Here is a 24,736-nt window from a genome sequence, read left to right on the forward strand (position 1 = left end):
ATCGGGTCACTATGAATCTGTGGGGGTCATGTCCCCCCTGTCCCCAGTGCCATCTGCGCCCTTGCACCAACCTTTCGGTTTGTAGACAATCCACATGAACCACTGAGCCACTGCCGCCCCATGAAATGTAAGTGGCAACCCCACCTCCCCTAGATCCTCTATCAAGGGTGTATATAATGTAGTTGTCCAGTTTAACATTGGAGTCTGCTATGTTTTCATTTAGCCAGGTTTCAGATAAAGTAATAATATTAGGATTATTGTAAACAAGCCATGCCCTTAGTTGATCAATTTTAGGAACTAAACTGCGAATGTTTAAAACCCTTAAGACCCTTGCCCATTGATCACAGTTTGAAAAGTGAAAGCCAAAGTAGGACCAGGACATGTCTGATTTACAACAAAGGTAGAGAATTGGGGTAAGGAGAATAAGAGTGCAAACCATCATACAAACCACACACGCACACACACTCACGCACACAAAAAATAAAATAAATAAATAAATCAACACAAAATACAATCTTGCATAAAGACAAAGCAAAAATGTCAACAACTCAAAAGATTGTCCTTCACTCGCTCCCCCACGAGTAACAATACTGAGTCATTACTAAACAGTCATATTAATTTATTATATTTGGCTAGATAAATAAAAGAAAATCACAAAAAATTATACAAGTTGACTCTTAGTGCGATAGAACAACCAAACAGCGTACTATTACCAAATATAAATTGACAAACATCCAAGCCGTAAAAGGCCGATAATTAATCAGAGACGAAAATCAAAAACTAAATCCGGTCGCACCTGTAGAGGTTTCTCTTTTTTGAGTGGAATGACATCAAACGCTGAACAGCGCGTCATACCATACATTCGGAAGTTAACAAAACTAACATGACATCAGTCATGGCAAAATTGAGGTTTCATTTTCCGAGTTGAGAGAATCAAAGGAATCGAGAAACTTAGACGCCTCACTTGGCTCAGTAAACAAGTTTTGGTCGAATCCTCTTGTCAACTTGATGGCAGGATATAACAGGAAAGCTTGAAATCCCAAGGAGCGAGCCCTATTCATTATAGGGAAGCACGGACGTCTGCGCCGAGCGGTGGCATCGCTATAGTCTGCAGCAAAGCGAATTATTTGGCCTTCGACTGTCACCGGTGACTTCCTTGCGAATCCTAAGATCCGATCTCTGTCTGTGAAACGAAGACAGTTCAGGATCATGGTCCGCGGAGGAGCAGGAGTCTTGCGCAGGGGACCAATAGGATGTACTCGTGTGAGCTCCGGAGGGCTGCTGTGCAATTCAGGGAACCATTTGAGAAGGCTACGCATCAGGTAGGCTAAAGCCTGATCTTCCACTCCCTCTTTTAAATTTATAATTCGGAGATTGTTCCTCCTACTCCGGTCTTCCATCGAAACAAGTTTCTGTTGAAGTTTCTCCATTGTATCATTTTGTGCAGTAGTAGCTTCCTCTACTCGCTTCATTCGAGTTTGTAGAGAGGTTATAATCTTGCGCTGGGATTCCAAGTCTTTGGAATGATGATATTTAATATTTATATATAAGCAATATAAATGTAAGCCAGAGGAGAACTGGCCCCCGACTGAGCCTGGGTTCTCCCAAGGCTTTTTCTCCATCCAATCTGATGGAGTTTTGGTTCCTTGCCACTGTCGCCTTGCTTTTGGCTTGCTTAGTCGGGGTTACTTAATATTTAATATTTAACAATATTATTGATCTGTGTTGTACTACTTTCATGTTATCACTGTGAAGCTGCTTTGAGACAATCTGTATTGTGAAAAGCGCTATATAAATAAATGTGACTTGACTTGACATGATCAAGTGTCATTTTGATCGAATCCAGCTGATTTTCCAGCCGTTCAAAGCTACCTCTGGCATTTAAGTCGGCTTCGGCAAAAAACTTTTGCAAAGTTTCCTCCAGAGACGCCATAGTCAGTTCGACACACGAGGTAGTGACAGCGTTTTCAGCCTGTAAATTCGCCGATTCTTTTGTATTTCCCCTTTTCCCAGGCATGATCAAAGTCACATAGCAAAGATTCAAAAGACCATAAGACAGATTCTACACTTGGAGATCTTGATTTGATGTTTTAGCAATTAACACAAGGAGAGCTGTGAGTGACTATGCCTCTACTCCGCCATTTTACGATATCCAGAGATAAACACAACACTTAAACTATAAATAACATAGTCAAGGCAAGTTTATTTATATAGCACATAAAACACTCTTCCTCCCTCTCCGCATGGAAATGGTGTGTTTTTGGTAATAATAATAATAATAAAAATCGCACTCATTTTCAAATGGTTGGAGTTTATGAATGAATGAATGTCATTTGTGTACGCTACAAGCAGGCTAGATTACATGGCAACCGAATAAGCTAAAATCTCCACTGGTCTAATTTTATTCGTCAAGTGCAAGTCAGACAGAAACTAAAAGGAGAAAGAAGGACAGTGGCACAATGCTATATTTATTTTTATTAAAATTTAACTAAAGCACATATTAAAATGATGTGTGATCTACCAGCATTGTGTTTGCGATGGACTGAGGACAGTTGGGCACCACTGATGTACAGTCTGTATAAGTGTATGATTTAACTTTTCCCCATAGTCTACTGTTCACAATACACTGCAATATCTAAATTCTTAAATATCGCAATACATATCGTATCGGCAGCCAATTATTTGAATATAGTCTCTTAATACATTACCTACAGCTTATATACTAGGGGTGCATGATATATCGACCCAATATCGCAATATCACGTTGCCCGATATTATATTGAAAGTCTCGCAATAATTATTCAATATTTTGTTTATGATGCGTCCCGTCTGACATGCACCTCATGAAAAATATGCGTTGTTTTAGTAGCATTTCCCCCGACTCATTTCCTGGATCTCCTTCTCCGTAAACAACATGAAATCAAGGAGAGGGTTAACTTTAATCGCTACAGATTTCCCAAAGTGGTCATAAACAACAGAGGAGACTCAATATGACTCTAGAGTCGCTACTCGCTCCATTGCTCCGTCACTCTCTCACTTCTCCATCACGCAACCACACACACAGTCCCCACACATACACACTTGCCGCCTCGACGCACACACCAGCACATAAGTATAACGTTAAACATCAGGCCACTTCATGTGATTTCTCAGATCGGATAGCTATCAGATTTATCAGAAATGATTCCATTTCATTCCATTTTGCTATCTATTTCTGATGCAGAAAAATTAGTTCACGCATTCATGACCTCGAGACTAGATTACTGTAATGCTTTATTAGCCGGCTGTCCTGCATCCTCAATAAACATTTAGTAACAATTAATCTACAGTTAGTACAAAATGCAGCTGCTAGAGTTCTTACTAGGTCAAGAAAATATGATCATATAACACAGATTTTATCATCTCTACACTGGTTACCTATTAAGTTCTGTATCAACTACAAAATACTACTACTGACGTATAAAGCCCTAAATGGTTTAGCACCTATGTACTTAACGGACCTTCTCTCGCCCTACAATCCACCGCGTTCCTTAAGGTCACTAAATTCAAGGCTTCTGGTCATTCCTAGGATATCTAAGTCCAGTAAAGGAGGGAGGGCGTTCTCGCATTTAGCTCCAAAACTCTGGAATAGCCTTCCCGATACGGCCTGAGGCTCTGACTCGCTGACACAGTTTAAAACTAGATTAAAGACGCATCTCTTTAGTCAAGCATTCACATAATGCTTACCTTTTAGTCGTCTGTTATGCCATACAGACCCGTTTGCCACTGAAATGCATTTCCGCGACAGTGGGGCTCGACAGCCTTTTAGACAAACGGGTCGGCGCGTATGGTTGGGTTGCGGAGAGTTCAGGTTACGGAGAGTTTGTGAGATAGTGGTTTTCTAACACCGACTCCCGTATAACGGAAATCATTATGAACATCAGCTATGCTAATTATTTCCCATCTGCCTTTCTGCTGTTATCTCGGGACGCTTGTCCCGAGAAAAATGGCGTTCGTCAGGTCCAGTTTTGTATCCAGCCTCTCACGGGGATTTCGGATGCCCCAACGCCTGTGATGAGAAGACCAACGCCTGTGAAGAGACGACTCAACGCCTGCGATATGTTATGGCGCCGTTTTATACATAAACAATATTTATATTTAATATCTATTTATACATAAACAATATGAATGTAAGCCAGAGGAGAACTGGCCCCCGACTGAGCCTGGGTTCTCCCAAGGTTTTTTCTCCATCCAATCTGATGGAGTTTTGGTTCCTTGTCACTGTCGCCTTGCTTTTGGCTTGCTTAGTTGGGGTTATTTAATATTTAACAATATTATTGATCTGTGTTGTACTACTTTCATGTTATCACTGTGAAGCTGCTTTGATGCAATCTGTATTGTGAAAAGCGCTATATAAATAAATGTGACTTGTGTAGAGAATCGAGGCGAATCAAACACAACTTAATCAAATTAATCTCTCATGGGATTAATTCACATGGCTTCAACACTCCAAGTTCTGGAGCCCACATTCCAGAGTCACGGAACGGCGCCGAGGGTTTGCTTTAGGGGATAATAAAACCCCCTCAGGAGACTTTTTATTGCCCTGCAGGCCCAAGAGATGGGCACTAAACAGGACGAACATGTCAATATGTTAATGTTTTACTAAGACAAATCGGCTCCAAAATGGTGGAACGAGAGGCTCACAACAAAGACCCCTTTGATCCCCTGACAGAGATGCTCCACAGAACACCTCTCCTCGTCCCCTACGAGTTGAACTCTCAGTAACCTTGCTGTTGAGATCTCTCCAAGATCTCACGCATAAAATCATATAAACTCACCACAGAACAATTCTGGGACGTATAATCAAACCTCAAAATTCTTATTGCTTCCTGCAATTCATGTATTGTGTTTGATAATGCTTAGATCACATATTAATCATGTAATTGATGTTACTTAATAACTCTTGTAATTGTTTTACAACCATTAGAAGTGTGAATGCCTCGTTTAATCTTAAACGAATCGTATTCTCGTAATTCAAAAGATGGCTTGATTGAAATCTGCGTAAAAGGTTTTGTTTTATGATTATAATAATCATAAGGTTTAAACTATGGTCTTTTGTCTCTGCTAAGGGCTGGAGACCAGCTCACAGACCATGCATAAATTATGATAAGCAAGAAGTAGATCCACCTCCTAAAGTCATGCCATTTCCTCATAGGCCAGAAGTTTCTAGGAGGTTGGACTAGAGTTTAAGTTATAGATCCGAACAAAGGACCTCATGTTATGATTTTTGTTCCGTGCCTGTTAGATTTTTGTTCGTGTTTGTAACTGTTAAGTTCGTGCCTCTCTCTAAAACCAGCAAGAGAGTGTTCTGTTCGTGCTTATCTCTGAAACAAAGAACATGTCCGCATGCTTCTACATCGACTAGACCAAATTCGACCAGCAGACGAATAACCCATCAAGATCAGGGTTACAATTCAGCTTAGTCAAGCCATCCGACTCGCCTTGCTTTCATTTCTTTCCTTTATTTCCTTTTTCGTAAAAGTCTTGTTTCAAAGTTAAGTTTGCAACCAGCTTCGAATTGGAAAAGACTCTCATTCGCCTGCTAATCACACGTGACCAGCGGCGAAACTTCCATCCCTGCACTTCAAAGACAACAAACCCGCCACAAGGACCCGGGGAACCGCCCTTCGACGCGACGCAGACAAAGGAAATTCCCTCAGCCACTACAAAGCGCAAGTACTCCAGGCTCTAACTGAACTGGTGCTTTAATGTAAATTGAATAACCTCTCTAAGAAATGAAGGTTCAAATTAATGCTTGGTGGTCCCTTCAGGTCATGTCTTACGTGCATATAGAAAGTTGAAACTTTCTCTCACTCTTTCCAACTCACTCTTTCTCTTTCGCGATTGTATGAATGTGTGTGTGTGTGTGTGTGTGATTATGTTTAGACCTTAGTTGTGTTTAGAATAGCTAATAAAGCCTTCCATATATTTGAAAAGATAAATCTTCTTGTGTCGTGTTTGCACATTTAATGTCTTGTACTGTTCGATCTAAAGTTACCTTGCTAAGACATAGTGTTTCACTATAGATTTGGTTATAATTACGGCCCGTTCAAATGAATTCTAAGCGAGTCATTTGCTCGGTTCAGTGATTCGGTTCCATAGATTCATTGCAAATCAATGAATCATTTCCCTTTGAGCTAAATTGGCCTTTGGCCCCCTTAAATACATTTTATGTATATTATTAAATGTTGCATTTGCTACACTTGACTTGACTTGATTTACACCTGGTCACATAAATGTGTTTTTGTGAAACGGATTTAATCCAATATTCAGTTCCCGCGCTATATGCAGATTTAATGGAGTGCACACGTCACCGAAAGCAACAGATATGAGCTGCTTTTTATTGATCATCAGATGAGATGCTCCGCTGCTCATCTGCGGTAATGCGTGTTGCAGTCGTCGTCATATCTGACTATAACATGACATATAGCCTAAAACACGCTGTCACATGTTTATTTTTAAGTGTTTTTGGGAGGAGTAAAATTTACATATGTGGTTTCAACAACCAGATGCATTTACACTTGTCCAGTTTCGTCTGGACCGGATCTCAGACCTCCTCCTGAAGTGGTGTGAGCGATCGGATTCAAGCCCGTCTCAAATGCGTTTTGGAGGGCATTTACACCTGGTCTTTTCATGATCGAATAGCTATCCCATCACAGGAAACACATGAAGTGGCCAGGTGTAAACAGCCCATACGGCGAAACCGAAACCTCTGTGGGTTACCGGAGAAGGTGTAAATTGCCTTCTAAAGTTTACACGGTTGTTAAAGGGCCCTGTTTAGTGTTTCTCATGACATTACATTGCAATATCGAATCGCAATTCTTAAAAATCGCAATACATATCGTATTGGCACACAATTATTAATTTGAATATAGTCTTAATACATTAACTACAGCTTATATACTATTATATACTATTCATTAACTATAAACTAATAATTGGAAAATGATTACTGAATACTTGTGACAAAGTGTCACCGTTGTTTCAAACTGGTCGCATTAAAGGGGATCGCACGCCGGACGAGAAACGCTGCATCGTGCAGCGCCACGTCTTTAAAATTCAAACACATTATTCTCTACGAGTGTACACACAGCGGCGGCGCCATTCGGCGTCTGTCCCAGCGACAGCTCAGGACTGTGTTCAAAATCCTGCTGCACCAAAATCCTGCTGCGCCATTTACATAGTTTTATATAAAATTGTAATTATTTTTGTCTCAAATCGTTGCTGATGGATCCTGACTTTGCCCTATGCTGCAATATACATTTAGTTTTGCATTCATTTACAGAAATCAGCTGCTTGAATGACAATGGGCTTTATGCACAGCTGCACTACTTCCTGAACTTCAGCCAGCTCCTTGTTTCCTGTCTGCCATTATTGGATAAAATTGATTATACCATGGTCTGGGTGAACACTCGATTCTGATTGGCTGCAGGGTGTCCGTTAAAAAGTGATAGAGGACACCTAGTAAAGTAGTTCTGGTGAAACTGCCTGTTTACCATTCGAAATTTATAAATAAATGCGCTGCCTACAACAGCTGTGAGTAACCATAGCAACAGGCAGTCAAACGCTCTATCAAAACAAACATCTAACGTTAGATATTATAGCCAAATACAACAATGAGCGACTTCGTTATTTCTTTTAACATTAATGGAGAATATGGCAACTTTGACGACTGGTGTGCTGTAGGTCGACTCTCCGATGCTGGACTGGAGAGCCATCAAATAATGTCGGTGACAGGCCATCAATGCGAGAGCAGTCTGCGGGCTTACTGGGCTCTGTCTGTCCGTGAGAGACGAAGCTGGAGCAACGTACTGTCTGCATCAAGTGCCCATCATGGGCAGCAGTGCCCAGCTTTTGTGGATCCTCCTGACTGACCGACTTTTTCAAATTGCACTATAAACGGAAACGTTGAAATTAATTGTAAATAAAAAAGCTAGCATGTGTAACCCCTCACACCCGGGTCCTACTCGCCCCGCTCCGAGCGGGCCTCGAACCTGGATCTCCGGCGTGAGAGTCGGGCGCTCTAACAAGGAGGTTAAAGACTGCAGCCTCTAGCATCAGTCGCTAGAGCGCCTATTGAGATCGGGGAGTGAGGTTTACCCGCACAGCAACTACTAGCTGGCCTCCATTACACATGTAGACAAATGACCCTCTCTTTGATCTGATTAAGTTAATTTATTGCCCTCTATTAGCGCAAATCGCTGGAGCTCAGAACTAATTTTTTTTTTATTGTTGTTTGATTAATTGTTTTATGTGTAATAAAAAAATAACTATGCCTACTTTTGTGTTTCATGAAAAAAAAAAGCGTTTTTGAACCTGAAGGGCTCTACAAGCTGAGCGGACTATAAATATCTCCAGTTGCTAAATAAACCGTCAGGCAAGTTATTGTTCGTAAAAACTAGATTTAGCCTAATTAAAATATAAACTAATATTTTAAAAATGTTTTATTTGGCAAGTGACCATGGTATAGACCCCTTTTGCGCCGACGTCACAGTTACGTCACGGCGCTAGCTGGAGGCAAAACAAAGTGAAAACTGGAGGCGGTCAATGCAAACCAGTACAGATTCGGCTACATAATAAGGAGCTTAAATAATTGTTACTATTATTAAATGTCATCTTGTTGTGTTGTTTGGTGCAAGAAATGATGAAAAATGAATATGCTGTGTCTGGAACTTTTATTTCTAGAAAATATTCACATCATTAAAATCGCACTGTAATGTCACTCTTTACATTGTCGTGGTCTTGGCAAAACTGCGGATCATACACACAAGTCTTGTACAGGACCATTTAGGCATCTAAAGATTTATATGCCTCAGTTTCTCTTTACGATCGGTTTCTCTATAAAGTAGGTGTAGAAGTCAGGCCACTCAAACGAGGTAACGTACGTTAATCCTGTCAGATCGTCCATGCATTGAGTGAGCGTGTAGGCGGCTACAGGTCGGCCAATCTGGTTCCGTCCATTAAAAATAACTTTTGGAAATAACAATCGCGGTCCTGGACACTGAGTGACCTTACTCATTAAGATAATATCGGATTTTCTCCAGTCATTGTTAAAAAACAAGCTAACAATACTTGCTAACTCGCGTTAGTGAAGTGGCCAGATGGATCTTTCTGCCTCCACCTAAGCTCCGCCCACAAAAAAACGTCACCATGTTTACCAACTGTAAAAGGGTCTATAAGCAGGTTAATGCCCTGCGAGGTGTCCATTGTCAGGTTTTAATGTACGACGGCAAGGCAGGAACCGGCCGACGCGCAGCGGAGGGCATTAACCCTTACTTAATTCAGGTGTGTCTGATTATTGTTGCCGTGACTACTGAGGTCAAGCACACCTGGATTAATCAATTTGGCCAATAATGGCAGACCGGAAACAAGGAGCTGGCTGAAGTTCAGGAAGTAGTGAAGCTGTGCATAAAGCCAATTGCTGATGTTATTGGATTTTTCAGGTGAGATTCTCAATTCATTCACATTCATTAACAGATGCTCTGAGGTAAAGTTTTCAGACTGCAGACTCAGCAACGATTGTATTTAATTGTCCACTACAATCATAACAAAGAACAGACATGATCTTCATTTCATGTCATTAAACATTATAATATTGCTGGCCATACACTGATGAGAAAGTGTGCGTCCGGTGTGCGATACCTGGAGTTGTCCTAGACGCGGCGTTGCGTTTCTCGTCCGGTGTGCGACCCCCTTAAGTATAATTGTTCCTTTTGTATGTAATGGAGTTGTAAGACTGGAAAACTGGTTAAAGAGAAAATATCTGATGAGTGGCCTCTGAAGACAGTGGCATTGCTTGCAAAATTAACATTTGACCCCCTACCCCCTTCCTCTGAGCATCTTATCTACATCTTCTCTCTCTCTGTCAGTAACACTGAAAACTCACACAAAAATATATGGTTTTAATGTGAATGTGATAATCTTTAAGGATTGTTTAGTATCATTTTAAAGGTCGCAGAGTGACTGGTAATAATGTCTCATTTCCAAAGAAGTAAAAGAAAAGGAACTAATGCCGAGTTCAGACTGCATGATTTTCAAAGTAGTCGGGTCGCTGTTCTTTTCACACTGCATGACTATCTTGGCCAGCATTCAGTCACTGCTGTGTTCACACTGGACGATTGATCGGTGACAGAAGGTTTCACACTGCATGACTTTAGAAAAATCGCCGACAGACTCTGTCTAGCACGCTGCACGCAAACTACATTTCACAACAAACACACGTGAGATATGAAAAGGAAACAACGCGCGACACCACATGTGCAAGACCGGAGTTCTCACGTGAGACTTTTTTATCGACCCGGTTGTGGTACAGCTGGTGAACCAGACACGAGTGCTCCTGCCAAATTTCTACTAATTTTTCTTCCATTTATTGTGTCCAAATAGACCGAGAAGAAGCTTTTTTTGTTGAAACAATGCCATATCATGTTGATATGTGATCTATAACTCCTCCCCGAACTCCCTGCTGCTCTGTATCTTGCTCTCTCACTGGCTGCCGGTGATCGCCGATGTAGTTTTCAGTCAAAACACTGTAGCGTGGCCCACATAGGAGGAAAGTTTAGATGAGGTTAGTGACTATTATTTAATGTTTAGTCACTGGAATTTCCTAACTTTTTCTACTTTACTCTTTACTCTGAATGCCTTGCTATTGTACTGTATTTGCATCCCAAGGTCTGTGCGCGCTTGAACATGTGATGGCGTTTGTCACGTGGGCGTTGGTCACCGGTAAACAGGAAAAGACTTTTAGTTTGCCATAAAAGGAACCGGAAAACTAATGTTCAGGAGAAGCGTCTTCTCATTCACAAAACCGGCCGGTGTTTATGTGGATTTTCCCGGGATCGATTGAAGCGCCGAATCGCCGTTCCTCAGTGGAGAACTTCTATTGGCTCGTTGCCAGGATTACTTTTCGAGGACTTAAGCCTGTCATCCTCGCTTTAGATCACGCTCACGGTGTTGACATTCCTTCTGGTGAGGCTGATCTTAACACACACTCACACATACACGCGGGACTATAGACATTGCCTTTGGACTTATGCACACACACACACACACACTTGCTCTCATACAACGGGCTTTATTGTTGTGGTATATGGTATTATTGTTTGGGTGTATGTTTTGTGTGAAATACACGGAAGGAGATTTTGAACTTGCAGTACGTTCCATGGAATTTGTTTTCAACCATTTAAAAAAAGGTAAATTAGAACAGGTGTTCTTATTCAGTTTGTAACTCGGCTGTACAACGATCAGTTTGTTACATAGTGGTGGCCCGTACGGGGACGTTCTGTTTTTTGTTTTTTTTGGTGTGAAATTGTTTCTTTGTTGTTTCTGGTTATGGATGAAGAGATAAATGTAAATGATGGAATGAAATCTCAGAATGGAAATGCTGATGAAAATATACAAGTTGTAAATACCAATAACTCTGATGCTGGTGCTCCAGACTCAAGAATGAGTTTGGGTGTAACATCAGCTGCAGATTTCACTGCTGGTCCGTTTGTAACTAGACGTAATCCTACCGGTGAAATAACATCTATGCTTAGCTCATTGTATATTTCTGATGATGAGGAAAAATCTGATGATGAGGATGATGATGAAGAGGAAAGCAGTGTATTGAATGTGAATGTGTTACAAACAATGCAAACTGAAGTTGATAAACTTAAAGTGGATTTATTGGCTCTTAGTGCTAGAGTACAAACCAATGAAAATGATTGTAAGCAGTCAGTGGACAGTTCGATTAATAGAGAAACTAGTTTCCGTGAGGCAGTGGACGCTGGCTTGGCAGATTTGGAAGAATTTTTCCGCAAATCACAGGAAAAGTTGGAGAGAGCGGTGTTTGATTGTTTTCTCAGAAGAGATGCAAAATGGGAGAATCAATTGAAAAAGCTGCGGATTTCCAGTACACCTTCTTATCTGTCTAGATTACAGCCCTATTCCCCAACTACTCCCATATCTTCGATTCATGATTATAGAAAGACCACGTTTACATCTAGTGTTAACTTTCCCACTGCCCAGACAGGCAATGCTACTTATGATGTAACCTCTGTAAATAATCCTGTATCTAATGTGCCTACCCCTCCAGTGGTTCCCAGTATCTCATCTTTCAGCGGCCGGCCCCCAATTCGGTTGGAGTTTCCGACGTTTGGTGAGTCTTCTGAGACTTCGGACGTGCTCAACTTTATTGAACAGTGTGAGAACTATCTTAACATCAGACCCCTTCCAAGTGTGGAGCTGGTCGGCACCCTGAGCACTGTTCTTAAAGGACCTGCCCTGAGTTGGTGGAAGGCTGAGAGGAACAAGGTGACTGATTGGCAATCATTCAAAGAGGCATTTATGGACGCGTTTCTTCCAGATGATTACCTCGCTGAGGTGGAGGATAAGCTGCGGTCTCTGGTGCAGCTGCCGCGTCAACGCCTAAGAGATTTCGCTTATGATTACAGAGCCCTCTGTCTTAAGTGGAAACCTGATATGGCTGAAGAAGAGATGGTGAGCCGCATCCTTAACAACACGAATCCCAGGGTGGCAGGCTGTTTGAGGGGAACGGTGAAAACAGTGGAACAACTGGTAAAAGTGGGTTCAATGGTGGAAAAAGACTGCATGGGAGTTAAGGATTACTGGCAGAAGGTGGATTGTCAGAATGGGAAGGAAAAGGCCAATAAAAGACCAAGTGAACGGAATAACTCTAAAAGTCTAGCAGGATTATCCATTGCGCAACCACACCCTATAAGTTCCCTGTTAGTAGTCCCGGTAACAATAAAAGGGAAAGAGGTGAAGGCTGTACTAGATACTGGGAGCACTTACACCCTAATGCAAGAAAGTCTGTGGAAACAGTTAGGGGGTGAACCAAGTGCTAACCCTCTGGTACCTCTTCAGAAGTTCATTATGGCAGACGGGAAGATACATCAAGCATTCAATAAGAAAACCATCTGTTATAATTGGCATGAGAAAGTATGTGGGGTGGATACATATATCATGAAGGATGCTCATTTGGCATTTCCACTGATAGCAGGCTTGGATTTCCTCAGAGCCACTGAAGCTGTAGTGGATGTAGGCCAAGGGAGATATGGTCTGAAAGTGGGCAAGGGGTATATGTATCATTCTTTTATAACAACTACCATAAATCCTGGAGGTTACGATACCAGTAGGAGAGAGAAAACCCACTTCTGCGACTGTGAGTCTTTATTATGCCTTACCTTCTACAGGACATCTCTCTCTCGCTTCGCCTGATGTGGAAGTTACTCCTAAATGGGACTCCGACAATCAGGAAGAGTTACGGAAGCTGATTGAGACCTGGCCTCACACCACTTCCAAGTTGCTCGGGAAAACATCGGTAGAACAACACAAGATCACACTATGTGATGAGCTGCCTGTTAGATCTAGGGCATACAGAGTGTCGCCTTTGAAAAAAAAAATAATTGATGAGCAAGTCAGTCTGATGCTAAGAGACCACATTATCGAGCCCTCCTGCTCCCCATGGTCGTCTCCCATAGTCCTGGTCCCTAAACCGGATGGGTCCTACAGGTTCTGCATCGACTATAGGAAGTTGAATAGTAAGACCATACCTGACGCATATCCGATGCCTCTCATTCATGACATCCTTGAATCCATGGAAGGCGCCTCATGGTTCACCACATTGGATTTGCGATCAGGATACTGGCAAGTGGAAATGGAGGAGGAAAGTAAGTGCCACTTCTTTAAACGACAGTTAAAATTCCTGGGACACATCGTGTCGGAGAAAGGGGTGGAAGTGGATCCTGAAAAGACCCTGGCGGTGTCAGATTATCCCACGCCCAAAGATCTTAAAGCCCTCCAACGCTTCTTGGGATTAGCTGGATGGTACCACAAATTCATTCCACGCTTCGCTGACATCTCTGCGCCCCTGAACCATCTAAAGAAGAAAGGAGTAAAATGGGACTGGACTCCAGAATGCCAAACCAGTCTGCAGACTATCAAAGGGAAATTGCAAGACCCACCTGTCCTAATGCAGCCGGACCTCAATCTACCATTCCAGGTTCACACGGACGCCAGCGATGTGGGCCTAGGAGCTATTCTCTCACAGCTTACCTCTGAAGGGGAGAGAGTAATAGCCTATGCCTCAAGAACCTTGAGAGGACCAGAGGTAAACTATTCTACCTCGGAAAAAGAGTGTCTAGCGGTGGTCTGGGCAGTGGAAAAATGGAGACATTACCTGGAAGGAAGGCCATTTGACATTTACAGTGATCATGCTGCTTTAACGTGGGCCTTTAATTGTCCAAAGACCTCTTCTCGGTTAACTCGATGGACTCTGAGATTGCAGCAATTTACATTCCAAGTGCATCATCGGAAAGGATGTCTTAATTTGGGACCAGATGCCTTGTCTCGAGCTTATGGGCCGTTGGAAAGAGACAGTGCACACTGTATGACTATAACCCCTCCCAGATATGTATCCGACATACCTCACACTCTAGGAGAAATCTCGCAGGCCCAAAACCGAGACAGTAATATTGCTCTCCTGCTGGGGAATCCCCAAACTAGTAAGCGGCAAGATCAAAGGATTACCTTCGTAGAACACCAGGGGGTGGTATATCGGCGCATACCAATCAAGAATGATGGAGAGCGGTTCCAGTTGGTTGTGCCGCAGGAGCTGATACCGGCTTTCTTACATTACTTCCACGATAACCCGCTGGGAGGACATCTAGGCCGACTAAAAACCTTGCTGCGACTTTTAGAAGTAGCGTGGTGGTCGTCCGTCCGTAAGGATGTTTGGCAGTATGTCAAAGGATGTGAAATATGTCAAAAATATAAACATGAAAATACTAGACCAAGCGGCTTCCTACAGCATACCCAGGTTAATGAACCAGGACACACTTTGGGGATGGATTTCATGGGTCCATTTCCTCTGAGTAAGAAACGAAACGCATACCTTCTAGTGATTATTGACTATTTCACAAAGTGGGTGGAGTTGTTCCCCATGCGAGATAGCAAGACGCTGAAAGTAGTTAAAATACTCAGAGAAGAAATATTTACCCGATGGGGGGTGCCTAAATACCTGGTGTCAGACCGAGGAGCACAATTTACATCCAAGGTGCTAGCGGAACTATGTCGGTCTTGGGGAAGCATCCAGAAACTCACTACCAGCTATCATCCGCAAACTAACCTGACTGAAAGAGTCAACAGGACAGTAAAGACCATGATTGCGTCCTATGTAGGACAATATCATCAGACGTGGGATCAGTGGTTACCGGAGCTAAGGTTCGCCATCAATACGCCTCACCAAGAGACCACCGGTAGAGCTCCGGCGGAGTTAATGTTGGGTCGTCAGCTTAATGGACCTCTGGAGAGGTTGATCCTTAGACCCCCCACGCCTGACCAAGTTTTCTATACTCTAGTCGAACGTCAAAACAAGATGGCAGAGGAGGTAAAACTCCGAGTTGGGGTACAACAAACCAGACAAGCTAGATATTATAATGCCCGACGGAAGGATGCGCAATTCAAGCCGGGAGATCTAGTCTGGATTAGGACTCACCCTCTCTCGTTTGCCGCCACTAGATTCGCTGCCAAGCTAGCGCCCAAGTGGGAGGGTCCAGCTGAGATTTTAAAAAGGATGGGGCCAATAAATTACACAGTGAGTTGAGAATTGAATGTGTGTTTTGAACTAAATGCTGCCTGTTGCACATGCAGGTCAGGTCTTTATTCTACATTGGAACTGCGTTCATTTTAGCGTTATGATCTAAGATGGCGAGCCTTCCCAGCGAGATGAAGTCGATGTGAGATTTGAGTTAATCCAACACCCGTGGAATTCGGTAGGAATGTTCTGATTGCCTGCTAGCTTTTTCCTAAATGGGACTGAGCTTTATCTTGGAAAGACTGCTCAAGAGTATTTTGTTTTCCTGTGAAAAAGATCTCTGGAACTGTTGAATCACTTTTCCGCGATTCAAAGGACCTTTGAAGTTTCTGAACTGAATCAATGAATCTGATCTTTTGAATCAAATTCGACTAAACCAATTTGAAGTGAACTTTTCCAACTCAACCTTTTTGAACCGAACAGGTCAAACAAGTCTTTTGAACTGATTCATTTGAATTATTTTCTTCTGAACTGTTGTTTTTGCATTTTGTTCATTCTTTTATTTGTTTTTGAATGTGATTTAGTGAGTTGTACATTTTTTCCCAATTGTGAACATTTATCAATGTTTATGGGGTTGAATTTTATGTAGTATTCAACTGAGTGAAAGAACAAAAGGGTCAACTGCAAGTGTTCACTTATTGTGAATTGAAGTGAATCCTTATAACTGGGTTTACATTGAACCAAGACAATAATTTAACAATTTGTTTTTTCTTTCTTTTGAATATCAACAATAAATCCAATCATTTATTTAAATATAAAGATTTACTTTATTAGTTAAACAGTGTTGTCTTTATTACACCTCCGTAGTCGAACCTACTGGCCTATAGTTAATACTAGTAATAAGTGCAATTATTTGACACGTGTGCTACATAATGATTCATTTACCTGACATAATAAATTGTTATATTTGATTATTCTAACAGACTTTGGCTTTATTTTCATTAACGTTATAAGGAATAGTCAAACATTAACGTACATTTAATGATGTACAGATATTATTAAACCTTTTTCATTTTATGGAGTCAGATGAAAACGAGTTAATACATAAGATTAATGTTATGCATTTAATTAAAAATCACTTTGCCATGGGAAAGACGGAACACACGTGAAACCTTCGCCTCCAGTCGAACGCCGTCTTTGGATCAATTTTGTAGGCCTTACGGAGTGATTCTTCTTTCTCAAAAATAACACAAAATAAACAAAGTAAAGATGAATTTGACTGATAGCATTATTATTATTTTTTAAGATTTCAATAGTTAAGGTGATATATTGATATTGTGTGTTATTTTGGCCATGATAATCATGTAATGATAAATCTGATCTGGTGTCAGTCCTGGTTCAGGTGAAACACACACCACTTCCCTCTTTCAGCTGCACACACTCATTTTGAGGAAATGCTCACGCTTTTGCAAGGGTCTGTTTGCTCAAGCATTACAAGGCAAGTTGATTTACACCAAACATTTGTGCTGTAAAAACCCTCTTCGCTGTATCCTGCATCTGTTGTCTGGTTTGTAGTTTGTCCGGTTTATTTAACTGTTGGTTTTACTGTGTTTTGTGGGATAATAATATAGAGAGATGTAAATGTTCCTCTTCAGAAATCTTCTTGTATTTGTATTGTTTCTGTCACTGTTTATACAAAATACTGTATCTCTACTGGTCTACGATCGCCAAACGCTGCTTGATCTCCGTTTCTCTGTGGGAACATTGATCAAATATGATCAAGGTGGGCAGAAAACTTTCCTCCCTCCTTTGTTGTCAGAGATACCTGCTCACGTCCTGCACAATCCGCCGGTACTTCCACGAAGAAAGCGCTTTAAGCGGCGGGGGAAGCCCAGCGGACAGCTGGTGAAATTTAAAGCTTATCTGGCGATCTATCCTGGATCGGGTCGGACTCCCTGTGGTGTCCTGGCAGAGTGGACTGCCCTGAACTCGCCTAACACCTGGCTGGTACCTGTTGTTGGCACAGACGTGGAGGCACGGCTTCCTCGCCGATGCTCACCTCGACTCCGCAGAGGTGGCGTCAACCACGAATATCTTCGGCCGCTGAGTCGTGCACCTCGGACAGCCTGTCCGGCTACACAGGCCGCTCCTGTCAAAGCTGCCTTGGTCAATGCTAGATCGCTAGCGAATAATGACTTTTTTATCTCTCATGATTTGGATTTCTTATTCGTGACTGAAACCTGGCTGAAAGTTGGTGAGTCGAGCGCTTTTTCTGAACTTTTACCGGCTGATTGCTCTTATTTTAACTCTCCGAGGACTACTGGTAGAGGAGGTGGACTTGCCATTATCTTCAAGGAAAAGTACAACTGCAGTCAACTGTCACTGCTCTCTTTTTCAAGTTTTGAACTGACAATGTTTGAATGGGGTAAATCTCATCCGGTACTATGTGCAGTTATATATCGCCCGCCTAAATACAATAAGGGTTTTATCAGTGACTTTGCTGACTTCCTGTCTGGAATTATGCCGAAATATGATCGGATTTTAATTGTAGGGGATATGAATATTCATGTATGTTGTCCTATGAATTCGCTGGCAAAAGAGTTTTTAAATCTCATTGATGCTTTTAACCTTATGCAGTTTGTTTCTGGTCCGACGCAGGTCCATGGTCACACATTAGACCTTGTTCTGTCATACGGTGTTCCTATTGGTAATGTAAATGTGTATGAAGCTGTTTTTTCTGATCATGCACCTGTATTATTTGACATCTCTATTCCCTATCGATCCGCTAAACAACGCGCTCCACCTCGTATTTGCAGGATGATCAAACCCACTACTGCTGCGCAATTCTCTGGTGCCTTTTATAGCGCTAGGGAGGCTATGGGTTCCTCTGCTTGTCAAAATACAACCGAATTAATATCTGCTTTCTCATCAACTTGCTGCAATATTCTTGACACTATTGCCCCATTTAAATCCATGTGTTCGACACCCAAATCTGAACCTTGGATTCATGATCTAACGCGGGTTGCTAGGCAACAGTGTAGGAAAGCTGAGCGTAAATGGAAAAAGGATAAACTGCAGGTGTCTTATGACATTCTCAGAGAAAGCTTGCACAACTATCAGAGAACAGTTAAAGCCGAGAAGAACAAATATTTATCAGAACTGATTTCAAATAATTCCCACAAACCTCAAGTTCTTTTTTCAACTATTAACTCTGTTCTAAATAGTCCCCAATCCACCTATCACATAGCATCCTCTGTGGATTGTGAAAAGTTTCTCCACTTCTTTGTGGAAAAGGTTGCTTCAATTAGAGCAAGCATCTCCCATCCTGCTTGTGACCCTACCATTTTCATAGAGTGCGTAGCCGTTTTTACCCAATTTGAGTCGGTATCTATCTCTTCTCTTAAAAATATTGTCTCACACTTGAAACCCTCAGTCTGCCCCACTGACATTCTCTCACCTCGCCTCTTTAAAGATGTGTGAGACACTATTGGTCCTAGCACCCAGGAAATTATAAATAGTAGCCTTACCACAGGTTCCGTACCGGCTTATTTTAAACAAGCAGTGGTGCATCCACTCATCAAAAAACCAAATCTGGACACATCTATACTCTCAAACTATCGCCCTATCTCTAAACTCCCTTTTATCTCAAAGATTTTAGAGAAGACAGTTCTTTTACAATTGCAGACCTTTTTAGACACACAGGGTGTTCTTGAGATGTTTCAATCTGGTTTTAAAAAATTTCATAGCACTGAATCTGCACTTTTAAGAGTATTTAATGATCTTTTCATCGCAACTGATTCTGGAGACTATGCAATTCTAATGCTTTTAGATCTTACAGCAGCATTTGACACAGTTGATCACAGCATCCTTATCTCTCGCCTTGAGCACGGCGTGGGGATTAAAGGTACTGCCTTAGAATGGTTTAAATCATACTTGTCTGACAGAGATTTTAGAATCAGTTTTGGTGGCTCTATCTCCGCCCCTATGTGCCTCACATGTGGAGTTCCCCAGGGTTCTATTCTTGGGCCAATTCTATTTTCACTTTATATACTTCCCCTTGGATCAATCTTTAAAAAACACAATATTAGCTTCCATCTTTATGCAGATGACTCACAAATCTACCTGCCAATCAAAAGAAAAGATGGAAGCTCCTTATCAAGATTAATGGATTGTTTCAATGATATTAAAGCATGGATGGCTTTAAATTTTCTACATTTTAATGAAAGCAAAACGGAGTTTATGGTTTTTAGACCCAGTGGCACCTCTGATGTCTCACAAATAGACCTGGGCAGTTTACAACCTTATGTTAAGTCTACTATAACAAACCTGGGTGTTAAAATGGACTGTGATTTTAAAATGGAGAAGCAAATAAATTCGGTTGTGAAGGCTTTTTTCAGCTTAGGCTTATTGTAAAGCTTAAGCCTTTTTTATCTTTTACTGACTTTGAGAGGGTCATTCATGCTTTTATTACTACACGCCTTGACTACTGTAATGCTCTGTATGTTGGTGTCAGCCAGGCCTCGATCTCACGTCTACAACTAGTTCAAAATGCAGCCGCGCGGCTCCTTACTGGAACGCGTAAACGAGATCACATCACCCCTGTCCTTGCCGCTCTCCATTGGCTCCCAGTAAATTTCAGGATTGATTTCAAGATTCTGTTGTTTGTTTTTAAAGCCCTTAATGGACTAGCCCCAGCCTATATTACTGATCTGTTGAAACCACATACTCCCTCAAGGTCATTACGGTCTGCAAATCAGCTACTACTTATTGTCCCTAAAACACGGCTCAAGAGCAGAGGGGATCAAGCTTTTTCAGCCGTAGCGCCAAGACTGTGGAATGATCTGCCTCTCCATGTCAGACTAGCTCCTAGCCTTACAGTTTTTAAATCACGTTTAAAAACACATTTCTTTTCTTTGGCTTTTAAAATATCGTGAGAGCATGATGTCTGCTGTATGTTGAAATTGTCTGGTGTTGTATTGTGTCAAATTATTTGTATTTATTGTATTTTATTTATTTGAATTGTACAGCACTTTGGTCAACCTTGTTGTTTTTTAAATGTGCTATAGAAATAAAGCTTGATTGATTGATTGGTTCAGGGAGACTCCTCACCGCTGTCTTCTACCGCCGGCAGGATCTGACGCTTCAAGCAGGAATCTGTCGCTGAACCACCGGATGGGGCTTACCCCAAACATATATCCTATACACTATCTACATAGTCTTTATGGTAAAGATGATCTTACCACAGTGTCTCCAGTTTACAGTGAGGATTCGCCAGTAGATCAGAAAGCTGCTTCACTCCTGAGTCTCCTAGTTTATTATCAGACAGATTCAGTTCTCTCAGGTGTGAGGGGTTTGATCTCAGAGCTGAAGCCAGAGCAACACAACCTTCATCTGTAACTCCACAACCCATCAACCTGTAGAGAACAATGACACACATTAAGCCTATATCCAGAGATAAACACAACACTTAAACTATACATAACATACTCATTGGTTCAAGTTGTTAAATTACATCAATTAGGATTAGGGGATTGAATATACAGTTTGTACAGTATAAAATCATTATTTCTATGGAAAATCTCCATAAAACATGGAAACCCAACAGTGTGTGTGTGTGTGTGTGTGTGTGTGTGTGTGTGTGATTAAGTGTGTGTGTGCTTAGTGTATTTGTAAACATTTTAAAGAACGTGTGTGTGTGTGTGTGTGTGTGTGTTAGGACTGGGAGAAAGAAAAAAAAATCGATCCTGATAACTATCGCAATTTTCTGGTTCACAATTTTAAAATATATAATTTTTTTATTCCAGAATTGATATTGATTCAAATTAAATGGCTTTATTTTTGTCGTTGCTTATAGATGAGGTTGACAGAAGTTCGCCACTCTTGCTCCAACAGAGGATGAAACGTGTCGTTATCTATGAGTGTCGTAATATAAGAGATAAGACAGTAGAGCTGCACGATTTATCTTTAAAATACTGTGATCTCCATTCAAACACACACACACACACACAATCTTCTTCCAGTTCCTCTGTCTATTAAACCTTTGACCAAATCATATCGTAACATTTTAAATCTGTGTTGGCGCTGCCGCTGACCCAGAGAGAGTTGTCATGAAACAGCTTCACAAAAGGTCTTTTAAACCTCATATTAGTATCAATATTTCTGTCATACAATAGTTCAAATTATCATGGAAGTACTGGGATAAAAGTTTAAAGCTCAAATCTAAACACTGATGTCTAGCGATCAAAGTAGAGTAAGTCAGATTTTGATAGAAACAATCGGAATTCTTAAAAATCGCAATACATATCGTATCGGCACACAAATATCATGATAATATCGAATCAAGAGATAGGTGCATCGTCATATCCCTAGTGTGTGTGTGTGTGTGTGAGAGAGAGCTTAATGTTTTGTAAACACTGAGTGAATTGCTTAACCCTCTGGGGTTGTTCGTTTCAGAGTCACACTTGGGGTGTTCGGGTCCAAATGGACCCAAAGGGCAGGATTCATATTTAAAAAAAATGTTAAATTTTTTTTTTATCAAAGCTGTATTACATTTTAGAGTGAAGCCTAGGCCTCATGAAAGCAATTTTTGAAAAAAGATAGATGTCATCTGGTAGACACACTGAGCATTTTTATCACGCAATAGCACATTTTTACCACTATAGTGGATTAGTGGATACAGTACAGCTCTCTGTAGAAAGGCTTGGGGATTCTAGTGATTTTTGCAAATACCAATTGTTTTTCAGGTTGTTGATTTTTAAAATATAAAAACAGATTCTCAAAGACTATTTTTGTCTTGTTTTTTGTTTGTTTGGTTGGTTTAGATGGTAATTTGAAGTTTATTATACAATCAAATCTGAACATTGCATTGGAAAGAGAACAAATGGAAAGCATTTTGTTACCCAATGTTTAATTTTTATTCTAACTTAATAAAAATGCAATTCTTTCAGTCATAACATATATTTAAATTATTTGCATACTATTTACATAGGCCATTCTTTGAACAGTAACTCAAAATTGGCACAGGTGCTGCATTCGGCCTGGAGGTTACTAGAACTCCATCCTTTGATCTAATCTCTCTCTGTGTGTGTGTGTGTGTGTGTGTGTGTGTGTGCCTGTTTTGCACTCTTGATGTTTTAGAGATTCACCTCTTCACCATTGAGTCATTTTTTCTGCATTCTGGTTTATTTGTATATTGTATGAACAAAAAAACTGTTTTCATATTTTTGACAATTTCCCATTCATTTCCAATGGGGGTAATTTGGACCCGAATGTCCTGAGTGTTATAAAAAAAAATTACAACCACTTAGACTATTCAAATAGACTATTATATTTGAACAGTCTATGTTTTCATATTGAATAATCTGTGTTTTCATATTTTTGACAATTTCCCATTCGTTTCCTATGGGGGTCCATTTGAACCCGAAGGTCCTGAGTGTGACTATTTTTTTACAACCACTTAGACTGTTCACATCCTGTCCCCAATTTTTTTGTGTATTCACAAACCTAATACCATAAAAGTCACCTAGTTTCGTAACATTCCGATGAAGCTGTGATTTTTAAAAATTCAAAACAGATTTATGTAATCTGAATTTATGAGTGTGAAAGTGTATAAAAGTGTGTGTGTTTGTGTGTGTGGCTGTCTTTTTTGCACTCTTTGTGTTTAATAGATTCACCCCTTCACTGTTGTGTGCTTTTTTATGTATTGTGTCTGATTTGTAGATTGTACGCACCAAAAAACTCTGTTTTTTCACATTTTTTGCCAATTTCCCATTCATTTCCTATGGGGGTCCATTTGGACCCGAACACCCCAAGTGTGACTATTTTTTTTACAACCACTTAGACTGTTCACATCCTGTCCCCAATTTTTTTGGGTGTTCATATACCAAATACCAACAAAGTCACCAAATTTCGGACCATTCCGAAGAAGCTGTGATTTTTAACATTTTTTTATTTGAATGCTTCGGGTCCATTTGGGCCGAACAACCCCAGAGGGTTAAAGTTATTGAAACTTTAGAGTGATTGAGAAGCACAGATAAATGAACAATAAGGAAAGGGACGTGCTTGATGATTTAAAGCACATTAGACACACAATGGCTTCTTGTGCCGCCTGTCAGTGTGTCCCGCTTCCTGCCGTTTGATTGGGTGAATACACACACAATTACGTAATAAACACACATCTTGCTTCTTGTGTGTGCGCTCATTATTTGAATGACTTTTCACAACAGTTTAGAAATGATGTAATCGAGTCACATGACAATGGTAAGTGCTCACGATCTTGTATATTAAAGCAGCGCTCAGTAAGACTGGGAACTTCTTTGCTGTTTTCTCACAGGTTTCTCTCTCGAGCTCCCCCTACCAGGCGCGGAGTTTGCGGGGGGGGGGGGGGGGGCAGAGGGAGCGTTGCCCCCCCGGTGGCTGAAACGGGTAATCGCATTTTCTTAAAAAAGCTGTAACAAAACTACCAACCCCAATCTCTTTAAGTTATCGCTCACTCGGTCGATTGTGTCATCTAACTCTGAGAGAAGCTTTTCTGCGATAAATGGGCGTCAATTTGAAATGTGCTGGGGACAGAGACGTACTCTAAAGGGCATTTTCACAAGTGCTGGGTACGCATTCATTCTTTTTCTCTCTTTCGAGTAGGTCATGTTTTGAAAGACGATGTTCTGTAGCTCCTGATGTACATAAATAAAAATGAGCACAATGTCCGAGTATAGTGAGTATAAAGTATATACGCCCTTTATTGCATAAATAAAAATGAGCACAATGTCAGAGTATAGCACTTTTTTCATGTGTATAGTGAGTATATAAAGTATATACTCCCTTTTTCGTGTATACAGTGATGGTCCAGATCCAGGACTCGGGAGGTTCGAGGTTCTAATCCGCACTCGTAAAGTTTTTTTTTTCCCCTCATCAAAACCAATAGGTAGCCTACTCCCGTGTCTTAAAATTTTTTCAATGATTCATGAAGTATAAATGCGAAATTTAACTAGTTTTTTAATCATTATCATTGCCAGAATGTGTTTTGAAAAAAGGAAAGAAAACTTTAAGGTTGAAGATAATATTTTAACAGTGCAAAAGTGGTCCACATTTCATGATCCTATAACGAAGATGCGACGCGAAGTGGCTGTTAATGCGAAGTTCTAGCTGTTTACAATGACATAA

The 24,736-nt window shown here is 40.9% G+C and overlaps 1 protein-coding gene across 1 annotated transcript in view; it reads right to left on the bottom strand.

Moving 5' to 3' along the window:
- LOC148997685 (ribonuclease inhibitor-like) overlaps positions 1-21,208 on the bottom strand; it is a 47,662-nt gene extending 26,454 nt beyond the window's left edge. Inside the window, exon 1 of the mRNA XM_089120354.1 lies at positions 20,815-21,208. Within this exon, the coding sequence (XP_088976480.1) occupies positions 20,815-21,011 (197 nt within the window). The 5' untranslated portion in view covers positions 21,012-21,208. The remainder of the gene's footprint in view (positions 1-20,814) is intronic.
- Positions 21,209-24,736: the final 3,528 nt, after the last annotated feature.

Source organism: Pimephales promelas, chromosome 2, assembly GCF_988280905.1.
Source record: "Pimephales promelas chromosome 2, fPimPro1.hap1.1, whole genome shotgun sequence".
NCBI classification, from domain to species: Eukaryota; Metazoa; Chordata; class Actinopteri; order Cypriniformes; family Leuciscidae; genus Pimephales; species Pimephales promelas.